The sequence below is a fragment of the Orbilia oligospora genome (genome assembly GCF_000225545.1).
Source record: "Orbilia oligospora ATCC 24927 unplaced genomic scaffold scaffold00169, whole genome shotgun sequence".
NCBI classification, from domain to species: Eukaryota; Fungi; Ascomycota; class Orbiliomycetes; order Orbiliales; family Orbiliaceae; genus Orbilia; species Orbilia oligospora.
The window spans coordinates 415,968-436,425 of NW_011645726.1; the positions used below are offsets into that span (position 1 = coordinate 415,968).

At 44.4% G+C, this 20,458-nt stretch overlaps 7 protein-coding genes across 7 annotated transcripts; 5 read left to right on the plus strand and 2 right to left on the minus strand.

Moving 5' to 3' along the window:
• Nucleotides 1–848: 848 nt before the first annotated feature.
• AOL_s00169g118 (uncharacterized protein) lies at nucleotides 849–2,198 on the plus strand (the record flags this gene model as incomplete). The annotated part of the gene is made up of 4 exons (XM_011127475.1): nucleotides 849–947; nucleotides 1,013–1,072; nucleotides 1,139–1,233; nucleotides 1,304–2,198. The coding sequence occupies 4 exons, from the start codon at nucleotides 849–851 to the stop codon at nucleotides 2,196–2,198; spliced, it is 1,149 nt and encodes a 382-aa protein (XP_011125777.1).
• Nucleotides 2,199–3,393: 1,195 nt separating this feature from the next.
• Nucleotides 3,394–3,834, plus strand: AOL_s00169g119 (uncharacterized protein; the record flags this gene model as incomplete). Its single annotated transcript, XM_011127476.1, has 2 exons — nucleotides 3,394–3,493; nucleotides 3,569–3,834. 2 exons carry the CDS (start codon nucleotides 3,394–3,396, stop codon nucleotides 3,832–3,834), a joined length of 366 nt encoding a protein of 121 aa, XP_011125778.1.
• A 787-nt stretch (nucleotides 3,835–4,621) lies between these two features.
• AOL_s00169g120 (uncharacterized protein) lies at nucleotides 4,622–5,017 on the minus strand (the record flags this gene model as incomplete). Its single annotated transcript, XM_011127477.1, has 1 exon — nucleotides 4,622–5,017. The coding sequence occupies one exon, from the start codon at nucleotides 5,015–5,017 to the stop codon at nucleotides 4,622–4,624; it is 396 nt and encodes a 131-aa protein (XP_011125779.1).
• Nucleotides 5,018–5,770: 753 nt separating this feature from the next.
• On the minus strand, nucleotides 5,771–6,515 carry AOL_s00169g121 (uncharacterized protein; the record flags this gene model as incomplete). Its single annotated transcript, XM_011127478.1, has 3 exons — nucleotides 5,771–5,825; nucleotides 5,913–5,946; nucleotides 5,987–6,515. 3 exons carry the CDS (start codon nucleotides 6,513–6,515, stop codon nucleotides 5,771–5,773), a joined length of 618 nt encoding a protein of 205 aa, XP_011125780.1.
• Nucleotides 6,516–8,779: 2,264 nt separating this feature from the next.
• Nucleotides 8,780–10,554, plus strand: AOL_s00169g122 (uncharacterized protein; the record flags this gene model as incomplete). Its single annotated transcript, XM_011127479.1, has 4 exons — nucleotides 8,780–9,544; nucleotides 9,656–9,888; nucleotides 9,951–10,341; nucleotides 10,390–10,554. The coding sequence occupies 4 exons, from the start codon at nucleotides 8,780–8,782 to the stop codon at nucleotides 10,552–10,554; spliced, it is 1,554 nt and encodes a 517-aa protein (XP_011125781.1).
• A 2,730-nt stretch (nucleotides 10,555–13,284) lies between these two features.
• On the plus strand, nucleotides 13,285–15,681 carry AOL_s00169g123 (uncharacterized protein; the record flags this gene model as incomplete). Its single annotated transcript, XM_011127480.1, has 4 exons — nucleotides 13,285–13,546; nucleotides 13,614–13,775; nucleotides 13,834–15,071; nucleotides 15,133–15,681. The coding sequence occupies 4 exons, from the start codon at nucleotides 13,285–13,287 to the stop codon at nucleotides 15,679–15,681; spliced, it is 2,211 nt and encodes a 736-aa protein (XP_011125782.1).
• An 845-nt stretch (nucleotides 15,682–16,526) lies between these two features.
• Nucleotides 16,527–17,129, plus strand: AOL_s00169g124 (uncharacterized protein; the record flags this gene model as incomplete). The annotated part of the gene is made up of 2 exons (XM_011127481.1): nucleotides 16,527–16,858; nucleotides 16,931–17,129. 2 exons carry the CDS (start codon nucleotides 16,527–16,529, stop codon nucleotides 17,127–17,129), a joined length of 531 nt encoding a protein of 176 aa, XP_011125783.1.
• Between the last annotated feature and the right edge of the window lie 3,329 nt (nucleotides 17,130–20,458).

Genomic DNA, 20,458 nt, shown 5'->3' on the forward strand with positions numbered 1-20,458 from the left:
CCAACTAGATGAAGCACTTAATCTTATTAGCCTGCACAATGACGAAAATCTTCTAGTTACCTCGATATACTGGAAGGACAGGAGGAAAAGGGGGAAGACGGTGTTCTGGACCCGACGAATAGATTAAATAACGGCAACCGCCTGCATACGGATGTCGACTTTTTGTACAATAAGTTGTATTGACAACACATTTGAGGGTGGAGGAGGTTCCCATCCGTTTTTGCCGCGTGTGTGGATGCTTGATTGGGGCTAGAGATTGCCGGTTTCGGGATAGTTCTGCCAGGGATAGCGACTTTGCCAGAGCTCAACCTCTCAAACATTTTTTTGTGGAAAGATAGTTGAGGTTTAGGGAGGGGATTGGGGATGTGTATATATGGGCTTCAAAGATGCATTGACTTGACGGACTTTGGATTAAAGTATTCTCGATTAACTTAATATCTTTTCATCTCGACCTATTATATTTAATTCAAATCTAAGCGGAAAACCTTATTCAGCTGCAGTAGCAGTTCGGAATAGCTGATTCCTTAATTTCGGGTCCAAGTGATTGGAGGAAAGTGGTTCCGAGTTCGACTACATACAAGCGATTGCGACTACACGACTGGATACAGACGGATTTCCCCAGATTTAGCATTAACTCCGAGGGTTCATTCAACATTTCTCCTGACTCTTGATCTGCGCTGCACGATTTTTTCTCTCGACCAGATTATATATATTTATCTCCGGTCTCTTATATGGACCTCGCCCTTCATTCTTCATACCGCACGGCCCCCTCAAAATTGCAAATCAAAGATTCTACTTTTTGTACAGCAGCAGCCATGGCTTGCACATGCACTTTCAACCGCCAACATATGCACCCACCATATCCCATAATCAGGCCACGGAGCCTGCGGGTTTTGGCTCCGGTGCAAACCTCAATGGATTTGGACTGGGCTTTTAATAAGTCAATTGTAAGTTTTTTTTTTTAAGTGTTTATCCTTAATTTTTCCGAAGACCCATACTAATGTCTAGAAAGGAAGAGTCCAAACAATTGTGGAGACTGGGGTGTTTCGATAGTAAGGAAGTTATGACGTTGGTATGCTCCACTTAGACGGCTACAATGGTACGCGAATGTCTACTAACTGCGGTAATGTCGATGCAGGAACAATCTAGAACCCCATTTCCGTTCCTACAAAAGAAGGCGATCCACGAATTTGCCCACCTCCTTCGGCATCCGGACCCAAATACAGTCCCTATGTAAGCGACAATCATATTAATACCAAAAACGTCACAATTGTCCAAGTCTAATTAAATCTCTATTTTTTAGTGTCCAGCATTTCGCGGTCACTAGCTCCACACATAGATCGCCAATCTACACTTTGCCTCTCGAAATTACCAACATGATTCTTTCATACCTTTGCGACTTTAATACTCTCAACTTGGCGCTCGCTAGTCGTCAAATGTTCAATATGTGTAGTTTTCGCCTTCAAAAGATGATTAATCACCGAACATCTGGTGGTTGGATCGGTAAAAGACTTGCTGCCGTCGGCGAGAAAGCGTATACACCCGGATTTCTCAGTTACGAGCCCATGATACAAGGGTATAGTACTGGCATGATCGTGCCATCTCGGGAATCTGGAACGAATAATATTCTGGATTCATTGTTTGCGGGATTCAGTACTAGACAATTAGCGACAGGGAAACAAATCCTAGAGACTGAGGACGAAGATCTGGGAATACAACCCGAAATCAGATACGAACGAAGGAAAAGGCTCGCAGGCATTGTGGCTTGTGGAAGGTACCCTGAATCCATTAATGAGATTGTGAGGTTCCTTCTTGCCGGAAGCACCAAGACCTCAGGTGACACAACGCCAGTCGGTAGAAGATCATATTTCATCCGCAATTTAAAAAAGAGGCACTACATTCACACAATCAAAGGAGAAGCCTTCAAAAGATATCTCAGAAAAGTCGCAAGTCACAAAAGAACTCTTGAAGGCACCGACCTCGGAAGGTTTACCGCGGAAGAAGCAGCTCTTTGTGCTTTCACTATGGAAATTATGTGGGGAGGGAGTTCGAAAGAAGGGGAATGGGCAGCTACGGACTGTTTCGATATTGTGGAAGAAGGGAAATGGGATTTGGCACGTGCGAGGCAAGAAGGCTGGGAGGATGTTAGTGATGATGTGGTAGAAGGGGCTATTGGGGCCGTTCAAGGAGTCTATTAAGTATTCATATGAGTATGAGGCATGGTTAACGATGTTATGAAATCTTCCAACTTGAACTTGTTGTTTCTAAGCGTTTACATATCTTATTATTTAATTTAATTAGCCACTATTCTTTATATCGATTCTCTCGATTCGAAGTTTTAACCTTCCGAACTAGATCTGCTGATACGTGAAGCGCAGGCCCCTAACGGCTACTTGGTGGTAGCGATACTAGTCGGAAGAGAGCGGTACAGCTTTTTTGGTGCCATGCGTCTTTGCCTGTCAAGCAACATACCCCTTTCCTAGGCTGCTTATGAATGTGGACGACTAGTTAAGAAAGTCCAGCCGGTGTAAGATTAATTGTTTGACCACGCGAGCTGCGTGTTGTTCGGCGTGCGTATTCTGCGAGCTACAGACGGCAACACTAAATTGATGTTGCATTTTTCAGCCAGGTTTGGTCTCGTTGGGTTACTATTTTGGATAAGACCGATAACAACTGGGAACAAAAATAAGGCCGTAATATCGGTATAGTCGATCTTCAAGGAGGGTGAAAATCGAAAAGTTACTTAAATAGAACAAACTCGGGTTGGTATTTATTTGTAAAAGGCTTGGTCTTATGGATGGCGCACATATATTTAAATTTACTAGCGATAAACGTTATAAACGTTATAAACGGTCCAACACATGCCAGGACAATGAGGCTCATAAACCGCGTGGCCAAAGACGATCTTTTGATCGCCGTGTGAAGGATAAACTTCTTGTTTTAGAAACTCATAACAAGATATCAATAAATTATAAAGTGCCCATTGATGTTCCCGGATCAAATATTTCTTTGTTTTAAGAGATTTCAGCTCCCTAACCACCAATTCTAAGAACTTGTCTCGTCGCTAGACTCCTCAACTGCGCGTTAAGACCTACATGTAAATACCCTTATTTAAGTCGATATCAACCGCAAAGCTTCCTAAGGTTAGTTACCGAAAATCCGCTGTCGATATATCGTAACTTTTTTGGGTTTCAGCAGTGCGCAGTTCTAACCCTTGAGAAGAATCTTCTCCCAATCTTCTTTACAGATTTAAGTTAGATCTATAGATAACCGGAACTAAATCAGGTAGGAAGCTCTAAAACTTGCAAACTAAGCTAGTTAGTTTCCAATACTCACAGATTGATGTTATCTAGGAAAGGAAAATAATCAGACCTATACACTAATTGCATAAAAATGTCCTTTTGCAAGAGAAATGGGCCACGTCCCGCCCCTAAGGAGCCTGTGAACGAAATCCCCTTTTGGGTCACGGTAGTCTACAACGATTGGCCTCTTCGTAAGTACAATATATTTCTTCTTATTAGATAAGGAACCCAGATAATAACGATTCGAAACCCGGGGATTTTTATAGCTTTACCACTGTCGTATCAAGTATACCCATCTACTCGCCTTGCAGCCATAACTCAAAGATATGAAAGCATTATTGCGAGCTATAGGAAAGTGGGTGAAATGGCCTATTTTGTGGGCCCGGTTTGTTCTGAGAAGGATCTGAGATTGTCTTTTAAGAGCAACGGCTTGCTTCCGGATGTCCCTGGGGGTATGGTTTTAATTGGAGCTTATCAAGTTATTCCTAGGAATGTGCAGAATCAGGGGTTGACTTCTGGTCGAAAGAGATAACTTGCTATATTTTTATAATGTATGATGAGATAAATTACTCCTAGCTCTAAAATTCTACTATTTCTTTTGTAAAATCCCGTCCGAGCAAAATATGTAGAATTGCATTATGTATGATATAAAGAAATGTCCTGGAGTTGCCATAACCTAAGCTAATTTCCATAGGTTCGATTCTCCTACAAAGATAAGCTTTAAATTCTTCCGCATTTCATTGAATTTGCTATTGATTCTATATTTTAAATCTTTATCTCATCGCCAAACTCCTCAGCTGTGTTGAAGATATCGATTTGAACCTATATGTCCGCTATTAGTCTCGAAGCCAGACGCCGGGTCAGCCACCAAAAAATAGGTGTGTTGCCACTACTTGGTGCGTCTGGCTTCGAGACTACTCCGCTATCAAACCCGGTGGAACAGCAACAACAGAGTGCCTTCGACGCTCGACCTTTTTTATATATTTTTAGGTCAGAATTTCGCAAAATCATTCCATAGTACTCCTTATAACATATAGATATCGATATATACATCCTTGTATATGGTTTCAGTTTGGGCTTTTAAGTATGGTTGAGAGCTAGTCTCTGGCTTGATGACCCGAAAATTCATAAACCCGCCGCAAAAAAGAGCAAAAAATAGGGACGAGAGAAAACAGGACTGATAAAACGCTTAGAATTAATTCCCGATAAATACGGGCAACCGCTAGTCAATAGACGCCGTGTAATACATGAGGAGGCTCTAATCTAGTAAGCCAGATGAAGATGGATGGAGTTATTTTCCTATCACGAAATTTCCACCTTTAGTCAACCTCTAGGAATATCCACCAGAATTGCCGTGAAGCGTCGATAGATTTAGGTATCTCAACTGAATGTAATGTATAGAGGAAGAGGCTATCATCCTGGGGAAATGTGACTATTTCAAAATATTGCCAAATATCGGGAGGGCCCAGTCGGGAGAGCTGATAAGTAAAATGTGGTTTAAAGATCCTATGTGTTGGCGAAAGTTCACCAATTACGTCTGGATCGTATAGCTTGCAAGGGTCTGGGAACGGCATCTCTGTGGTCAGTTGTGCGTCCCTGTTCCCAGAAGCATGGCAAGAATCGTATAAAAATCGGTATGCGCACTTTATGTTCGACATGAAAGTGGTGGGAGACATCTGTCTGAGGGAGAAGCGTTCCCGAGCAAGTCTTGTCATGATTCTCAAAGGCGTCAATACGTTGCTAATCAAAACCTATTATCGAAGGAAAAAAAATTAGATGGCTCTAGTAGTTTAGTTGATATGGGTGGTACTGACATGACGCCAGTAAAGGCTTATTGGAGATACCGAAATAAAAAAGTTTCGTGAATCGGCGGTGAAATCCAATAAGAGATTCATCATGTGATACGCTACCGATATGATATGTTCCAACGCATCCACCATTATAACAAAGTGAATCATATCGTTGAGCGAGAGTTCACCTTGCCAAAACCTGTTAAGTGACAAATTTATGGTTCTAGGGTTTATTGTGGACAGTAGAGCCAAATATATTGGTTGGGAAAATATATATCTCGGCTTAGTGTGATCAGTGTCATCGTCGGACAATTTGTCGAAAACACCCAAGATAATAAATGGCACATATGCATATCCAGACGCGACTATTTCTTTGGAAATCGCTGGGTGTTTCGTTTTAGAGGGTTTCTGCATTTTAAGTGCCATAAAATCGAAACGTTCTTCAAAATTTCCGGCCGAATTGATAATTCCTTCGACAGCGCTTGTTATATAAGCTCGTGAGCCGGCTATCGCGGCTGGCAATTGTCCTACGCCAAATGTTAGATGCCGAGAAGGGGATTGATGGGTTGAAGTTGCTTGATAGAACTTGGTGAGACATACCCGAGAATCCCAAGATATTTTTATCAAGGTGAATTCGAACACAAGGCAGCCGATAAGTAGATAAAGAAGAGCTCATTTCTAGTCGCTGGCATCTTGCGCAACACTCCCCTGGATTCTCAGAATTATAGCTGCACTGAAAAATGGAGAGATATTGGTTAGCTAACACGAAAACCAGGGTGATCGTATCGATATATCCCTCAAAACAGAAAGCTCTTCATACCCTCTTTTTGGACCGAGAACATGGGAGGCAAGGCCTAAACTTAGCTATTAGGCGTTTGTTTGCATTTTCTTCACTTGTACGGGAACGTTTCTTCTGCTTCTCAAGACGAAAGACTTTCGAGTACGGCTCCTCATTCCATGTCTTAGCTTGGTACCTAGTACCTTCGCGGTATTTTCTCTGTTTTCGCTGGACCACTTTCAATGGTTTCAAAGTTTGGGCTGACTGAGGTATTGCTAGAACGGTTTCGCCCGGTCCGCTATACTCTGACTCAGGAGTCTGATTAAGAGTAGCAGAGTTGAATCCCGTTAGGGCCATAGGGTTTTGAGAGCCTGCGTTATGAATGACCTCTTCTCCAGGGCTGAGTCCTAGGATGTTGTATGATTCCTGTAGGAAGCCATCGATATCAAAGTTCGGGTCAGCTTCGCTGGCAGGCGAGCCTGAGCTGAGATGAGGCCAATCTAGCTGCATAGCATCAAGTGATTGGTGTTGAGGGTCATGTATTATGTTAGTCTCTTGGTATGAAAGGCTTGATGCTGCACAAGGCTGAGAAATTCTACGATTGAAATCTTCAAGCGCTTGAATCCATTGATGGTTTTCTTCCATTGCGATGATCTTGATTAAGAAAGCTGGGGAAGAATGGCAATAAAGCAGATAATAAAGTAGAGCCTGGGTCGTAGTAGAAACGAAAGGTCCGACTTGTTTCAATCCTGGTGGAATGGATCGTGGAAAGAGTGTCTTCCAGGTTCGGGCTCGTGGTAGGAGGATTAAATTGTGGGCTTGAATGGCAAAACCGCGCTATCCCTCATTCGGACATTCGGCAGAACCAAAAATCGTCCATATCGGGAAAAGCGGGAGTATTCGTGTTACACAGCTGTGGTGACTAATCAAGGACGTTGGAACCTGGACCCCAACACACTCGGAGATCGAGACTGATCCTAGGCCGACGACTTTCTACATGAGAAATTCAAATTCACAGAAGGATATCTATTGAATAACATGGTATTTTTCACTTAGGCTGGTTACTAAGATGTCCTCTATTATTTCACAGCCGGTTTTTCTGTCAAGAAATCCCTTCATGACATCCTTGGATAAATTATCTTCTGGATCGCGATATATATCGCTTCATCCGCAGGGCCAGAAGAACGAGATCTAGAAGGGTGGTGGTGATGGAATATAGCCTGGTGTCAAGGTACTTGAGCTATAAATTTGTATTTATAAAATTAGATTACTAAGAGCAGGATATACGAGAAAGACTGCGAGAAATTCTTTAAACGAGACACCAACTACAACTTCGACCGCTGGGTAGTCGATTGTTTATTCTTTCGAAGCGTCAGATTCTAGCTAACTCTCTCTCAATCACCCACTGGGGGTAGCGCTCGTATCTTGGGACTCGACCGAATTATAACCTCCATCTCTGCGTCAATCAGCCTGCGTTCTAAATACCATAGCTGGGTCACGTTCCGTGTCAACAAGCTATAGCCTTCATACTCGGGCCTGTACCCTCGCGACAGGAGCTAAATTACTGATTTCTCCAAATTTCACCCGGGAAAGTACTATTGGTTTCCACTGAGCCTGAGCCTATAATTACCATCACTCACTATCGGTAACCTTTTAATTTACCAACTACATTAAGGTTGATAGTGTGAGACTGCATTATCAGTACATTCTAGGTTTCAACACTAGTACTAGTCATCTAACATAAAGGCGCGGAAAAAAACAATTTAGAGGTTCTGGCAAAGACGAGAGCGGTATTATGGAGGAAGATCTACATTGTTACTCCCCTGAGGCTGAATGGTTTTCATGGGAACATTTTCATATGTACTTTTTACAGGCTTGCAGGCCAATAGCTTTAGTATTAATATGCCGAGGCTTTTTTGATAATATATATCTATTTTTGAAGGGCCCTGATAAGATACAAATAAGATAGCTAGGCATGAATCAACTGTGCGTGACAATCTGACTATACCATGATAGAGCAACTTGATAATAAACCCTATCGCCGATATTCTTATAGCGATTAATTTGGCAAGGTCAGTTCAACAGCAAGTGTGGCTCCAAGCGTTATACGGGCAGTGTCAGGACTGTTTAGCGTGTTAGGCGGATATACTCCTAGGCAATCATATTGATAGCGGATATTCGGTGGTATCTGTTGCTCATGGGTTACGGGGACACGTGGCGAGTTTCTCCATTTGTGGGCGGAGTAAAAAAAGGTCATATGGCAGCTTCAAATCCATAGCTGTGAACGAACCTGGAAATCACCTGAATGATTATTATCATTAATAAACTGTTGCGACGGGTTGGGAAAGGGTAGCAATAATCGACAAGGGTTTTCAGTCTTTGAAGCAGATGGCGAGGTGTTTGTGGAATGCGTTGTGAGTTGGATTTAGACAAGTCGGCTAGTGTCGGTTGGAACGCTGATTGGCGTCATCTCGAACCAGGCCAGGGTGCATAATGCAAGATTCGTCCTGAATCCGGGTTCTTGAGTTTAGAATTGATATTTTCTGTATTTAGGGGTTTTGGGGTTTGCGATTTACTGGACCATCATTGAATTCGCAGCTTTAGGGATTGGATTCTTAGAAGGGGGACACTATTGATCACAAAGCTGTCATATATTCTTTGGGAATATATCGAATACTCGTTACCAGGAGGTTGTTTGTTTACATACCTCGGTACCCAAAGCTGGCATCAACGCAACTCGCTCCTTCTAACACTTCGCGAATTCGACGGTTCAACATCAAGAATATATTGAGCGAGCAAACCCACGCTGGATATCGATCTTCCCGAGGCAGAAGTAGACGGTAATAACATAAGCAGGATCGTTTCATTCTTTCGGGAAACGGTTTCTTGACTGTAAAACGGCGGGGGCTATGGGTAGCGGATGGGGAGATACCGACGCACAGAGTGAGGGTGGACGCCGCATATGCAAACACATGCAGGACCCAAGTAAAAAGCCCGACCCCGCTTTTGAGGGCAGGTGGGACTCATTCGACGATGTAATGCTCGACGCCTCGATATACAGGTGGTTACAGGGTGTGGAAATAACACCACCGATATCACACCCGAATAAACCGGTCAGGGGACGTAAAAGACGGAGGCACAATATGGATTTTCGAGACGAATTTGGTCATGAAGTTGCCCAGGATGAAACGAGAACACGGGATATCTGGAGTGGTCAACGTGGGGAAGAAACAGATGGGGGTAATAACGCTTATAGTATGGAGGATGTGGCCGAAGTTCTTCCAGTTCGACCTAGTTCACCCCAGAAAAGACGACTAAGTTTGATATTGAGTAGTGAGCCGTCTAGGAGCTCTGGCGATATCATCTTTGAAAGCCGCAAGTTCGCTGCAGCCAGTGCCAAATGGACAACGTCCACGGCTGGGACCCGAGTGTCGAGTCCGGACAAATCGGCAGGCGGCACGAGATATTCGAGCCCCGAAAAGTCGAACTTGAGATCAAAGTCTAGGAGCACAAGCCCTGAGAAACGATCAGTGACTAGTAAAGCTACTGGACAAACTACCATGGGCTTTCGGAGGTCGGAAATGGCAGAATGCACACCATCCTTTATATTTGGGCACCACAATCGGCTCGCTTCGGGGTCAATACCATTAGTCGTTGCAGCATTTCGCAATCGCGTTAACCCTGAAAGGCTTCTTCAGGGCTGTCTTGATATATCAAAAAAGGCAAGATGGCTTAGATCAATCCAGAAGTAGTGTAAGGTCCAATCTTGCTAATATATTATCCAGGCTGCCCTTGAGACAGAGTACCCCTTTGAGTTCTTTGGACCCTCACTATTCGCTGATTCTTCCCCACCTCGCAAGAACTTCTGCGGCCACGTGGAGGATCAGTGCATGATGGGGATTGAACATTTCAATACTGACGCAGGTGAAAGTGCTTGGTCGACATACGTGAACGGGGTGCTTCAGGGTATACCCACAGGCGAAGCCCAATCCAAAAAGCAGTTAATTATCAGTGGCATGTAGGTGGAAGAGAAAAGATATGTTATATATATGCTAGTCGTAGCTAACTTTGGTTTTTTAGAGAAAACCGGCAACTGCTGGCGAGTGTCACGCCTATTGGTGCTCCAACTTTGCGATCCGATCTGATTATCGAAGGAAATTCAAATTTTCCATCGCCTTTTGCGGATACCTGCCGCAAGAAGGTTTTTCCGCCATCTACAGTTGACAAAAGTTTGTCCCCTACCGCGCAGCGGACTTCGCAATTGAGGCCAGCATTCTGCGTGATCGAAATAAAGGCTGCCGGTGGAGATTTACAAGAGGCTCAAACGCAAGCAGCTGTTGTCGGGGCAGCCGTCTTATTGAAGGCGAGGCAAATCGGAGCGAATGATGATATTATTCCCTTTGTGCCAGCTATTATGACAATCGGACACATCTGGCACCTCAATCTTATATACGAGGAGACAAATGGAATTGTGAGTAGAGTTGCCTTCTCCTAAAGGCATTCGCTAACTGGGGAATAGGTCATTGCAGGGCCGTGGATTATTGGGGATACATTGACATTTCTTGGGACCTTGAGGGTGGTCCTATTTGTTGAAGAGTTGAGGAGCTATGCTGTGGATACGTGGTGGCCAAAGTTTGTTGATGGGTCTTGCCGGGAGCTACTTGAGAGAGAGCTGGTAGGCTAGCTTGGTCGTAGCCATGTTGAAAATCAGAGTAATTATTAGACGATCGGAATTGCAGTGTTAGCGTACCTGGTTATCTGTTGGAGTAGTTGCGCCACATATACGCCACACAACTGAACATTGTGGCTGGTGAATGCTCCAGGATGATTTGTCTAGCCAGACCAGCACTAAGTATGTAGATTATCTGTCAGTCTGTAAATGCTTAAGGTTACATCGATCTCAAGGCGTTGCGATAAGATACAAAAGTGATGTGGTGTAATGTGGTTTTTGTAATGATCGTATCACATTCTCCTCATGAGCTCACTACTGATCAAGCGGCTCTCTTCGTCCCGGAACCCGCGATAGTACAATATCCCCTCTCGAGACCCGCATGTGTAGTATACTAGCAGCAGTGTTTATGCATAGCGAAGCGGGGAAGGTCGGTTACTCTTATCATAGGAATATTTGGCAAATAAATAACTCATCGAACGCTCAGATTGCGAAAGTATACCAGAAAACACACCGACAAATGTTTAGGAACCATAGAAGCTTCGATTACCTATGTATCGGGCCTAGGCAGACGGCTTGGTATTTGTAAATCCGGATCTAAATACGAGGGATCACTGGGAGCCCTGGCGTTTGCATGAACTTAGAAATAGTGGCAAGGGATGATCTGGAACATCAGGTCGCGTGTATCAATCGCAAGGATCGGGATGGGGGTGGCGAACTAGCGGTTTAAATTTCGAGGATATAGAGAGGTGGCTGGGAGGGTTTTGTGCCTGTGGCGTAGTTTAATAGAGATTTCCCTACTTGTGTTACGATATACAGTATTACCACTCGTGAAGCACTTGGGTATCATGATGCCATTTCACAGTTTTGCTACGAGAGTAGTACCATTGTGGAACGTAGCTAAAGAATAACCTGTTCAACGACGTCATAACTCTGCTTTTGCCTCCACTGGCAAAAGATTTGATTAATCTTATACATTCTAGTTCCTTTACCTGGATCCATAGATCTATAGAGAACATTGTGCTGGAGTGGAGAGGATTTTTTTCTGGTTAGCACAGGTGGATCAGGTTTGGACAGCTACCGGGTAGTATGGACAGCTGTGTAATCTATCAGTAATCAATAGGAAGGTGCTTGAGTATCTTTGGGGCGATAGCACCATATGGCTTGATATGATGTTACAAGATCCCAACGCCAGGGTAAACCGACACAAGAGCGTCTCACAATCATGGATCTGGATTCTCTAAGACTGGTCAAATCCTGAGGGCTATTTCGCTAATATTACCCACCCATGCTACTCTATCTAGGATGATGCCTTTGGTCTTATCTTGAGAGGTTTGTGGCCACAGTTTAGGCAGCCGTCGGAGTAAGTATTGATCTGGAAGACGTTAAAATGATAGTCGTAGGTCAGATGAATCAATTGGCCTTTCTGGCCTTTGGCATTAGCTATTGACGACCAGTCTGTGGAGGGTTTGAATTCGGAGTCTAGTGCTGGCTCTAGCAAGGGACCCTCAATGAATGCGGGGCAAACACGAGGTATCCGGTGCCAGGACCATCATTAGCGATTAGTGATACCCCCCGGCCCATTGGCCATATTCGTCAGGGGAATGGCGGCACCTCAGTCGGAACCGGCGGCTTTTGTGAACCAAAAGTGTGTTGTTTTGAAAATACCACACAGAGTTCCAACGACCTTCCATTTCTTTGTTGCGGAATCAAAGACTCGAAGATCGAATGCGATTAAGGGGCCGACCGTCAAAAGCCTCGGTATTCCAACATTGAGTCGCGTGCGCACTGTTAATGCCAATTCGTTGTCTCTCCGCTATCTCGCGATAGCAATTTACTCCGCACAACATGTTTTATCTCGCCGCTGAGACCATCAGGTCCAAGACATCTTGGAATGGCAGCCTGGCGGTCAAGAAATAGGTAGGCCTGTCGGCCAAGGAAGCAAAGTCCTCGATCAACCTGTTCGTGCTAAGCGCTGGACATCCGAAGTTGCTCCAATTCATAAACATCAACCTCGGACGCTCTCGGACGCCCTCGGCAGGCCCCGTTCCTGCTTCTGTATGGAACATATTTCTAGCGGACTGCCCGTTCATAACCGTTAGGGCGTGCAAAGGACATTTCGCCATCGATGTTCCTTCTGGAAGAACATTCTTCCTTCCGATTCAGGATGGTTGACATCTGCGGTACCACCTTGGCCTCCTTCCAACCTGGGTACAAGAGCAGGCGACCCCTCGTTCGTATTTCACACTTTGCCGGTTTCCTACAGGCCAATAGAAACGCACTAAACCTTATCTCGACGTAGAACCTTCCCGTTTAGGTATAAACACTCCGTCCTGGGAGGTGCGAAATGGATTGACCAGGCACAGCATCTCCGTACTTGGCATCGATTTTACACATTCTTCTTTTGAGAACTGTGTTGTGATTATCGTGTCGTTTATTCCCTGGTTTATCGTGATCATGCTCTATCATGGTTGGGATCAGGGTAGGCGTGAGGAATGCCACTTAGAGGAATGTGACAACTTCTCGAAAAGCATACTCAAATTCGCTGCCAAGTTGCACTAGGTGTGTAGCCTCTTGAGTTTAGCTGGGCGGGGAAGATAAACATTCAAGGTCGTGATGGCTAGAGATACATAAAGGTGAGGATGCCCGGTGCGATTCTGATACTTTTCTTCTCTGTCCGTCCGCCGCATATCGTACCGCCCCCAACAGTCTCTTACATAGGAATTGTCGGATTTATCGTTCGCCATGTCGAAGAACGCTCAGGACACCGTCGAAGTCGCCGGATCGCGGCAGTCGCTGCAGATCGACGAGAAGAAGAATGTCCAGGATTATACCGTCGACCTTGGGTCGGAGAAGGATTCCGCAGATGAGATCGAGGTTCTCGATCCATATACGCCCTTCCCGATTGATCCTAACCAGCCAGAAGAGGAACACATTCTTACCGTTCGTGCACTATTCCTTGGATGTGCTCTTGGTGCCCTCGTCAATGCCTCCAATTTGTACCTCGGTAGGTTTATTGTCTACAAGAACGGTTTTAGTAGTTATGCCTGGATTACTTACATTTATGCCACTAGGTCTCAAAACTGGTTGGTTGTTCGGTGCCAATCTTTTCGGTGCTTTGCTCGGTTTCGCCATCTTGAAGGGTATGAGCAGGTCGCCGCTCAAGATCCCGGGTCTGACAGATCACTTCGGCCCTATGGAAAACAATATTGTGCAGACTAGTGCTGCTGCTGCTGGTAAGCACACGTTCCGGCTCTAAGATCTGCCGTGCATCGATTTCTAATAGAATTTTAGGTGGTATGGGTTTGATCTTCGTTTCTGGTATCCCGGCTCTTTACCATCTTGGGTTGATGCACGAGAATCCCAAGGATGACTTTGGCAGACTCATTGCTATCACATTCTGCGCTTCCCTTTTCGGTATCTCGTTCAGTGTCCCGCTCCGAAAATTCTTCATCATCAATGTCGCCAAGGAGTTGTCCTTGATTTTCCCAACTGCCACAGCTACCGCTGTCTCCATCCGTGCTATGCACGCTACTGGCGAAGGTGGATACGGCCAAGCTAAGAAGAAGATTAAGGCTCTCGGTATCTCCTTCGGTGCTGCCTTCTTGCTTCGTGTCATTTCGCAATACTGCGTTGGCGTTCTCTGGGATTGGCATATCTTCTGGTGGATCTACTCCATCGCCAAAACTAGCGGAGTCGCTGCTCCTGGTGTCATTGGTGCTGTCAGCTGGGGTTGGTTCATTGAGTTCACCCCAGCTTTCATTGGATCCGGCCTCCTCGTTGGTTTGAACTCTGCCTTCTCCCTCTTCTTCGGTGGTGTCTTCTCCTGGGCTATCGTCGGCCCCTTACTTGTCAAGTATAATGCTGCCTTCGGCCGAGAGGTTAACGAGGAAATTCCTGGATTGATGAGCTACATGAGCATGAGCGTCAAGAATTTGGATCACGTATCTCCTAGGTACTGGCTCCTCTGGCCTGGTGTCTTTGCCATGATTCTCGTCTCTATGGCCGAATTGGCATTCAACTACAAGGTCATTAGTGCCGGTTTCATCGCCGGTTACAAGAGCATCGTAGGTGCCGTCGGAAAGTTCAAGAATCGCAATGCACCACCATCTGAGGATAAGGCTAGCGAGGTATCTGACAAGGACATTTTCTCGCCCTCCGAACAAGTTCCATTCTGGATGTGGGGATCTCTTACTGTCGCCACTATGGTCTGCATCTGTGTCGTCCTCGGAAAGATGTACCATTTCCCAATCGGTGTCTCTATCCTTTCCATCCTCTTTGCCTTCATCTTCTCCTTCTTGGCTATTCAGTGCACTGGTGCCTCTGATACTACCCCTGTCTCCACTGTCGCTAAGGCATCTCAGTTGGCCACCGGTGGTGTTACTAAGGGAATGCACATCAGCGTCGCTGACGCCCAGAGAATCAACTTGATGGCTGGTTGTGTCGCCGGTGCCGCCGCCTCCCAATCCACTGACTTGATCAACGACTTCAAGGTTGGATACCTTCTTCGTACCCCTCCCAGGAAGCAATGGGTAAGTCATTCTTGAGCATATTAATTTTGTTGTATCCTCGATTTTACTAACATTGATTTAGTATGCCCAAATTGTCGGATCCGTTGTTGCCATTTTCATGGCTCCTAGCTTGTTCATCCTGTTCGCCACCGCATACCCATGTATTCTCAACCCAGATGCTAAGGTCTGTGCCTTCGGTGCTCCATCCATCGCCGCTTGGCGTGCCGTTACCGAGGCCGTCACCTCCCCAGAATTCCCAGTTCCACGTGGCTCTGCCATCTTCTCTCTCGTCTACGGAATCATCTGCGTCCTCATCTCCCTCGCCCGCCACATCCTCAACCTCAAGGGCAAGGAAAAGATTGCCAACTGGCTTCCAAACACCATGGTTTTCTCCCTTGCTCTTACTCTCCCATACACCCAATACGGTACCGCCATGATCATGGGTGCTGGTGTTGCGGCTATCTGGCAGGCAAAGGCTCCAAACAGCTGGAACATGTATGGTACCTCCGTTGCCTCTGGTTTGATTGCCGGTGAGGGTATCGGTGGTGTTATCAACGCCTTGTTCGAAGTTGTCAAGATCTCCGGAAGCTTCCACGGTAGCGGCTTCGGTTGCCCCGACGGTGCTTGTTAAGTGTGGTCGTCTGTATATATCTATCTCAGTGCGCAGCTAGGTTTGCTGGCACTTAATTGTTTTTGTACATAATAATACTCTGTCGTAGTTGTGATTGGACGCTATATACCCCCATCGAATTGAATTTATATTTAAATACCTCACATTCCCAAAACTTTTAATTAACTTGCTTCTGTGTTTGATCATTTATGCTAGGCCGGTGGGTCTGATCAACCCTCAGGTTAGTTGGGCTAGTACTGTAGTAGCAGACTTTTTCACGTTTCTCCAACTTATAGATCGGCTTCTGACGACGAGATCTTCGGAACTAGACTTTTCCTATATTCTTTTTCAAAATAAATCCAGTCGACACAATATATTAATGCGCGTGATGCGGACTCAGCACCAACCATCGCCAATAGGCTTGGGAATGGGATCAAATCCCTCGGTAATACAACTATATAACACTTTAAAGGGCGTCTAGCGCGCACCCTTTTGCCTTCGATTCTTTTGTCTCATGTTGCCTAGCCTAGGCGACGAAGCAATTTGGACGCTGCGAACCTCTAAAATTATAAGGGGAAAAAGGTACAAAGAACAATTCCAGGTGTTGTTGAGGTCTAAGACCCTAGGAATGATCGGGTCTATTGAGAATGCGCTAACATAGTAGCTACATAAGAGAGTTATTAGACGAACTTGAATCGATCTCAGGAAAAAGCTGCCGTACGCCTTGGGAGTTCTTGATTGAAGCGTACTAGTATCTATTACCTGTACGCTACTTTCATCCCTCGACTTTCGGATATTTGCGGCATCAAGGCACTAAAATACAATCAAACTCGCCGTTTAGTTGGATCCTAATACACACCTATGAAATGGGCGGTCCCACAGGTCCCGAACCTGTATTTGATGCCTATGACTTCCCAGCAAACCGTCTTCACAAACTTGATTGGGCGGTCACTACCTCATCCAACATCAACGCCGCTCAGGACCGTTCACAATTCGTAAGATACCAAAAGGTCCATATGCTAACGAAGGAAGGTCATGAAATCTATGGATACGGGGATATACGTCTCCTCGTCCCAACCATGTCTAACATCGGCCGCGACGGCGTTGCTCTAATAGAGCTTCATCGAGTTTTCCATATTCCGTCTTTGGAGTACAATGTTTTGGGATTACCCATGATAAACCAATATGGGCTCCTTATGTATTCACAACCGGCTAGGCTTTTTCTTAATTAAGAGCGAAGTGTTTGGGCTTATGTTGATAAATTGACTAGGCCGAGGCTTCGACTTCTGGGGCGCGGGAAGGACAATACGACTATCAGTGCGGAGGACCAGTATTTAAGTGATATAATAATGGGTACGAATCATCTCGAGGCAGTGATGTCTTCGCCGTTTCGTCCCGATTCTGAAGCGCCGGGTGACGTCAAGGGTTCTAGTTGGCCATCTGCAGAGGCTCTTCGAGGTGCTATATAGATTTCAGGGAAGGCTTTGGGTATAAGGATAATCAATGGAGTTGGGAATGCGTATGTTTTGACTCGATTAACACAGTCTGCGAACTTGTACTAGATGTATCTATTGGAGATGATCATGAAGTCGTGTAAAAAGTTGTTGACTCTACAAAAGCTCTTTCGTAAATTAGGTGAACGACATCGAACTTCTTCCAAGAGGCTTAGATAATACATATTTTACCCTGACTTTGAATCTGATATGTACTGTCAAGCCTGTTGGATCTAAAAGTAATATTGCTTGGCGTTTAGTGGACCAAATGTGTTGCTTTGAAGTCGTAAAGTCGACTTGACAAGCATTCACCTGCTTGACGCTGCATATCGATATCGACCGAGAGGTCTCTGGAATGATTCTTGGGGGGCTGAGGAAATCCTGCAATCACGAATTCGCAACGGTTTCATGGTGTAGTTGGTTATCACGCGACCTTAACAATCTCTATCTTGAGATTTGATCGGTCGAGGTCTTGAGTTCGATCCTCAATGAAATCAGCGAGTTTATCCTTTTGCCTCCCGCTTGCGCTAGCAGGGGTTGAGATTTTTTATTTTTTTTCCTCCCGAAACTTTGAATGCGCAGGGTGAAATACGAGAGAATAAAAGCAAGGTTGGAAGCAGAGGTGTATACTATTAGGATCTATCGTCGGGACGCACTTGATGTTTATTCTATTCAGAATTCCCGGTCGTGGTTGACTTGGTATGACATCACAGCTAACACAAGTGATACGGTACACGGCCGGAATTGTAGTTCACAGAGGGTCTATTTACAAAAGTTCTCGACAGGCTCTAGCTGAGGAATCTAGATCTCGACTATCTCTATCAAATTAATTTCTACATCAGCCATGTCGGCACCTATAAGCTAATATCAATGTAATCGATATTTCATTTTCTTTTAAACCCTTCCCGATCGGTTTCTAAGATAAATTTGCGTATAACAGGAGCTACTATTAGTAAATTGACCTAAACTCTCATACTCGACTAGTGAATCGGGCCTTTAGCAAAGTTAAAAGAGCCATCTCCTTGCTAATTAAAGGCGATTCAGATTGAAACTTAGCTTTTGGGACAAGTGCGGCTTCGGGGCTTGAGCCGCGATCGGCATCATCGGTACGCTACTAGTTTGTTATAGTTATAGTGAGACATAGCTCTATAGATGTGTCGGTGTAGAGCTCGACACTTAGTATATTTGAATACCTTTGGCCGAATGACACATGCAAATTGCGAACCCAAATAAAATATTCGAAACCGCTTTAGGTTGAATCTTTGGACTAGCTTTGTACCCGAAGATACTACCGTGTGATTTTTGTATGGTGAGTTAAGGACTAGTATATTTGTTTCATTTTCAGGGCAAGGCGAGCTCGTGGATTATACACCGAGAACACCCCTGTAGGTTTTAAATTTTGGATTCATCACCGCCAGTCTGTTGTAGATTAAGTCGAAGGCTGCATATTCTCGGTTTGGAAGTGCGACACACAGTCTCGCGTGCATATTGGGTTCTTGGTCGTTGTTCCTCAATATTATATATATTTATGGGTTTAAGTGTTCTCATTCTTAAATTATAAAGGGTGTTCCAGGGGCACAATTTCATAGAACATCTGGGCTCAATCGCGGTGAATTCGATTCGCGAATACCTTACATAATTATCTTGTTCGGAACGCTTCGCTAGCTATGGTACCGGGTTAACTGATAATAGTTTGGAATCGGTCATCGGTAACAGAGACAGGTCGACTCGCAGGGTAGAGATTGAGAAAAATATATAGATTTTTTCATCGGTCGAGTCTAAACAGTTGTGTAAAAGGGTTCGAATCTGTAGTTCATTCTGGATTAACACCTTCCCGGCCGGAGAGGTCCAGAATAATATTCAAAGTGTTGATTTGGTGAACATATATAGAAAGCCGTTGGCTAAATGCATAGGTATAAACCATGACCTTTAGTTTTTTAACTGGGTAATTCTTTTTCGACAAAAGATTCGCAATGGGTATTATGTACTTCATGCCGTCTGAATTCAATTTACAGTAACGTCGATATTTGGTACTTATCCCTAATTTGGATGCGCTAAGTTGATAATTGTCTAGGAATAGTGTATGTTGTTATTCCCTGGATAGCCCAGGAGGTTATACTGTTGCCTCTATATCCATATATAATGAACCGGGTTAATCGATCGGTTGTTGATGTTGGAACCCCAAAGGCCGGACGCCAATATAATATAACTATATACTCAATTCTAAATTCATATGCTTGATTCCAGTAAATTATTCCCGTTAGTTAAAACCCGATGCTTTATATGTGGAATTAAGAACGAATACCCATGATTGGCCTGGTTGTGTACTAGCTGAGGTTCGAAGATGTATTTTTTTTGCACTCTCATGGATGAACGCCGTCGCAACGATCGCGCCTGAATATTATTAGGTTCATCTTTTCGAACTCGAAGGATCTAGTATGAATGGAACAACATGAATGAGAACTCAGACTCCATATTCCCCTATAGTTGGGTATTTAGATTTGGGCCGAAAATAATTATTTGCCTTCTGAAAGATCGCCACGATCGGAAGAAACTTTATCAAGCTACATAACTTTCGTGTCTAAGCACAGTTATTTCTCTATGATCATAGGAAAATTGCAGCTAGCCGTGCAGAGCATGGGGTCGGCGATTCGATTGTTGATTTAGTGTAATATTTTGACGTCTTTAGTTTAAAGGTAAATATTATATATTTGGCCTAAGGTCGCTTGCACCTACTAATGGAACAAGAAGCAGAATCAGGCGTCCTCCGAGCGAGGGTTCAGGAAAAGTCCCGACGAGTCTTCTGATCCAAATAATCATCTATTTCGTCGCTCTTAATGTTTTGCAATATTTCCCCCCTTGTTTTCTGCTCTTTTCGTGTCCCATACTAGACGTATACGCAGAAAGTATCATCATTGAGCTCTTCGGTAGACTATGCAGATATATTACGATATATTCTTATATATGGATGTATCAAAAAAACCAAAAATCTGGCTTCACCACATAAAAGATCTTTGTTCGACGTTGGGATTTAAACATCACGGGCCTCGGTATTCCTAAACTTATCTACCACATGTAAAACATACGGCTAGTGCACATGCTTATATATATAAGTTAAAGCATCTATATATATCACAGATTTTGAAGCCCTGTGTCCTGACGATGCACCTTTTGATACTTTGTGCATGTGGTTAAATTGGACTTTAGCTTCGATATCATGATGCATCCTGGGTGATTATAGATATAACAAATAAATCTCCCAGACTTCTCATCTGCTGGGTCCATTGTCGTATTATTGAATAGTG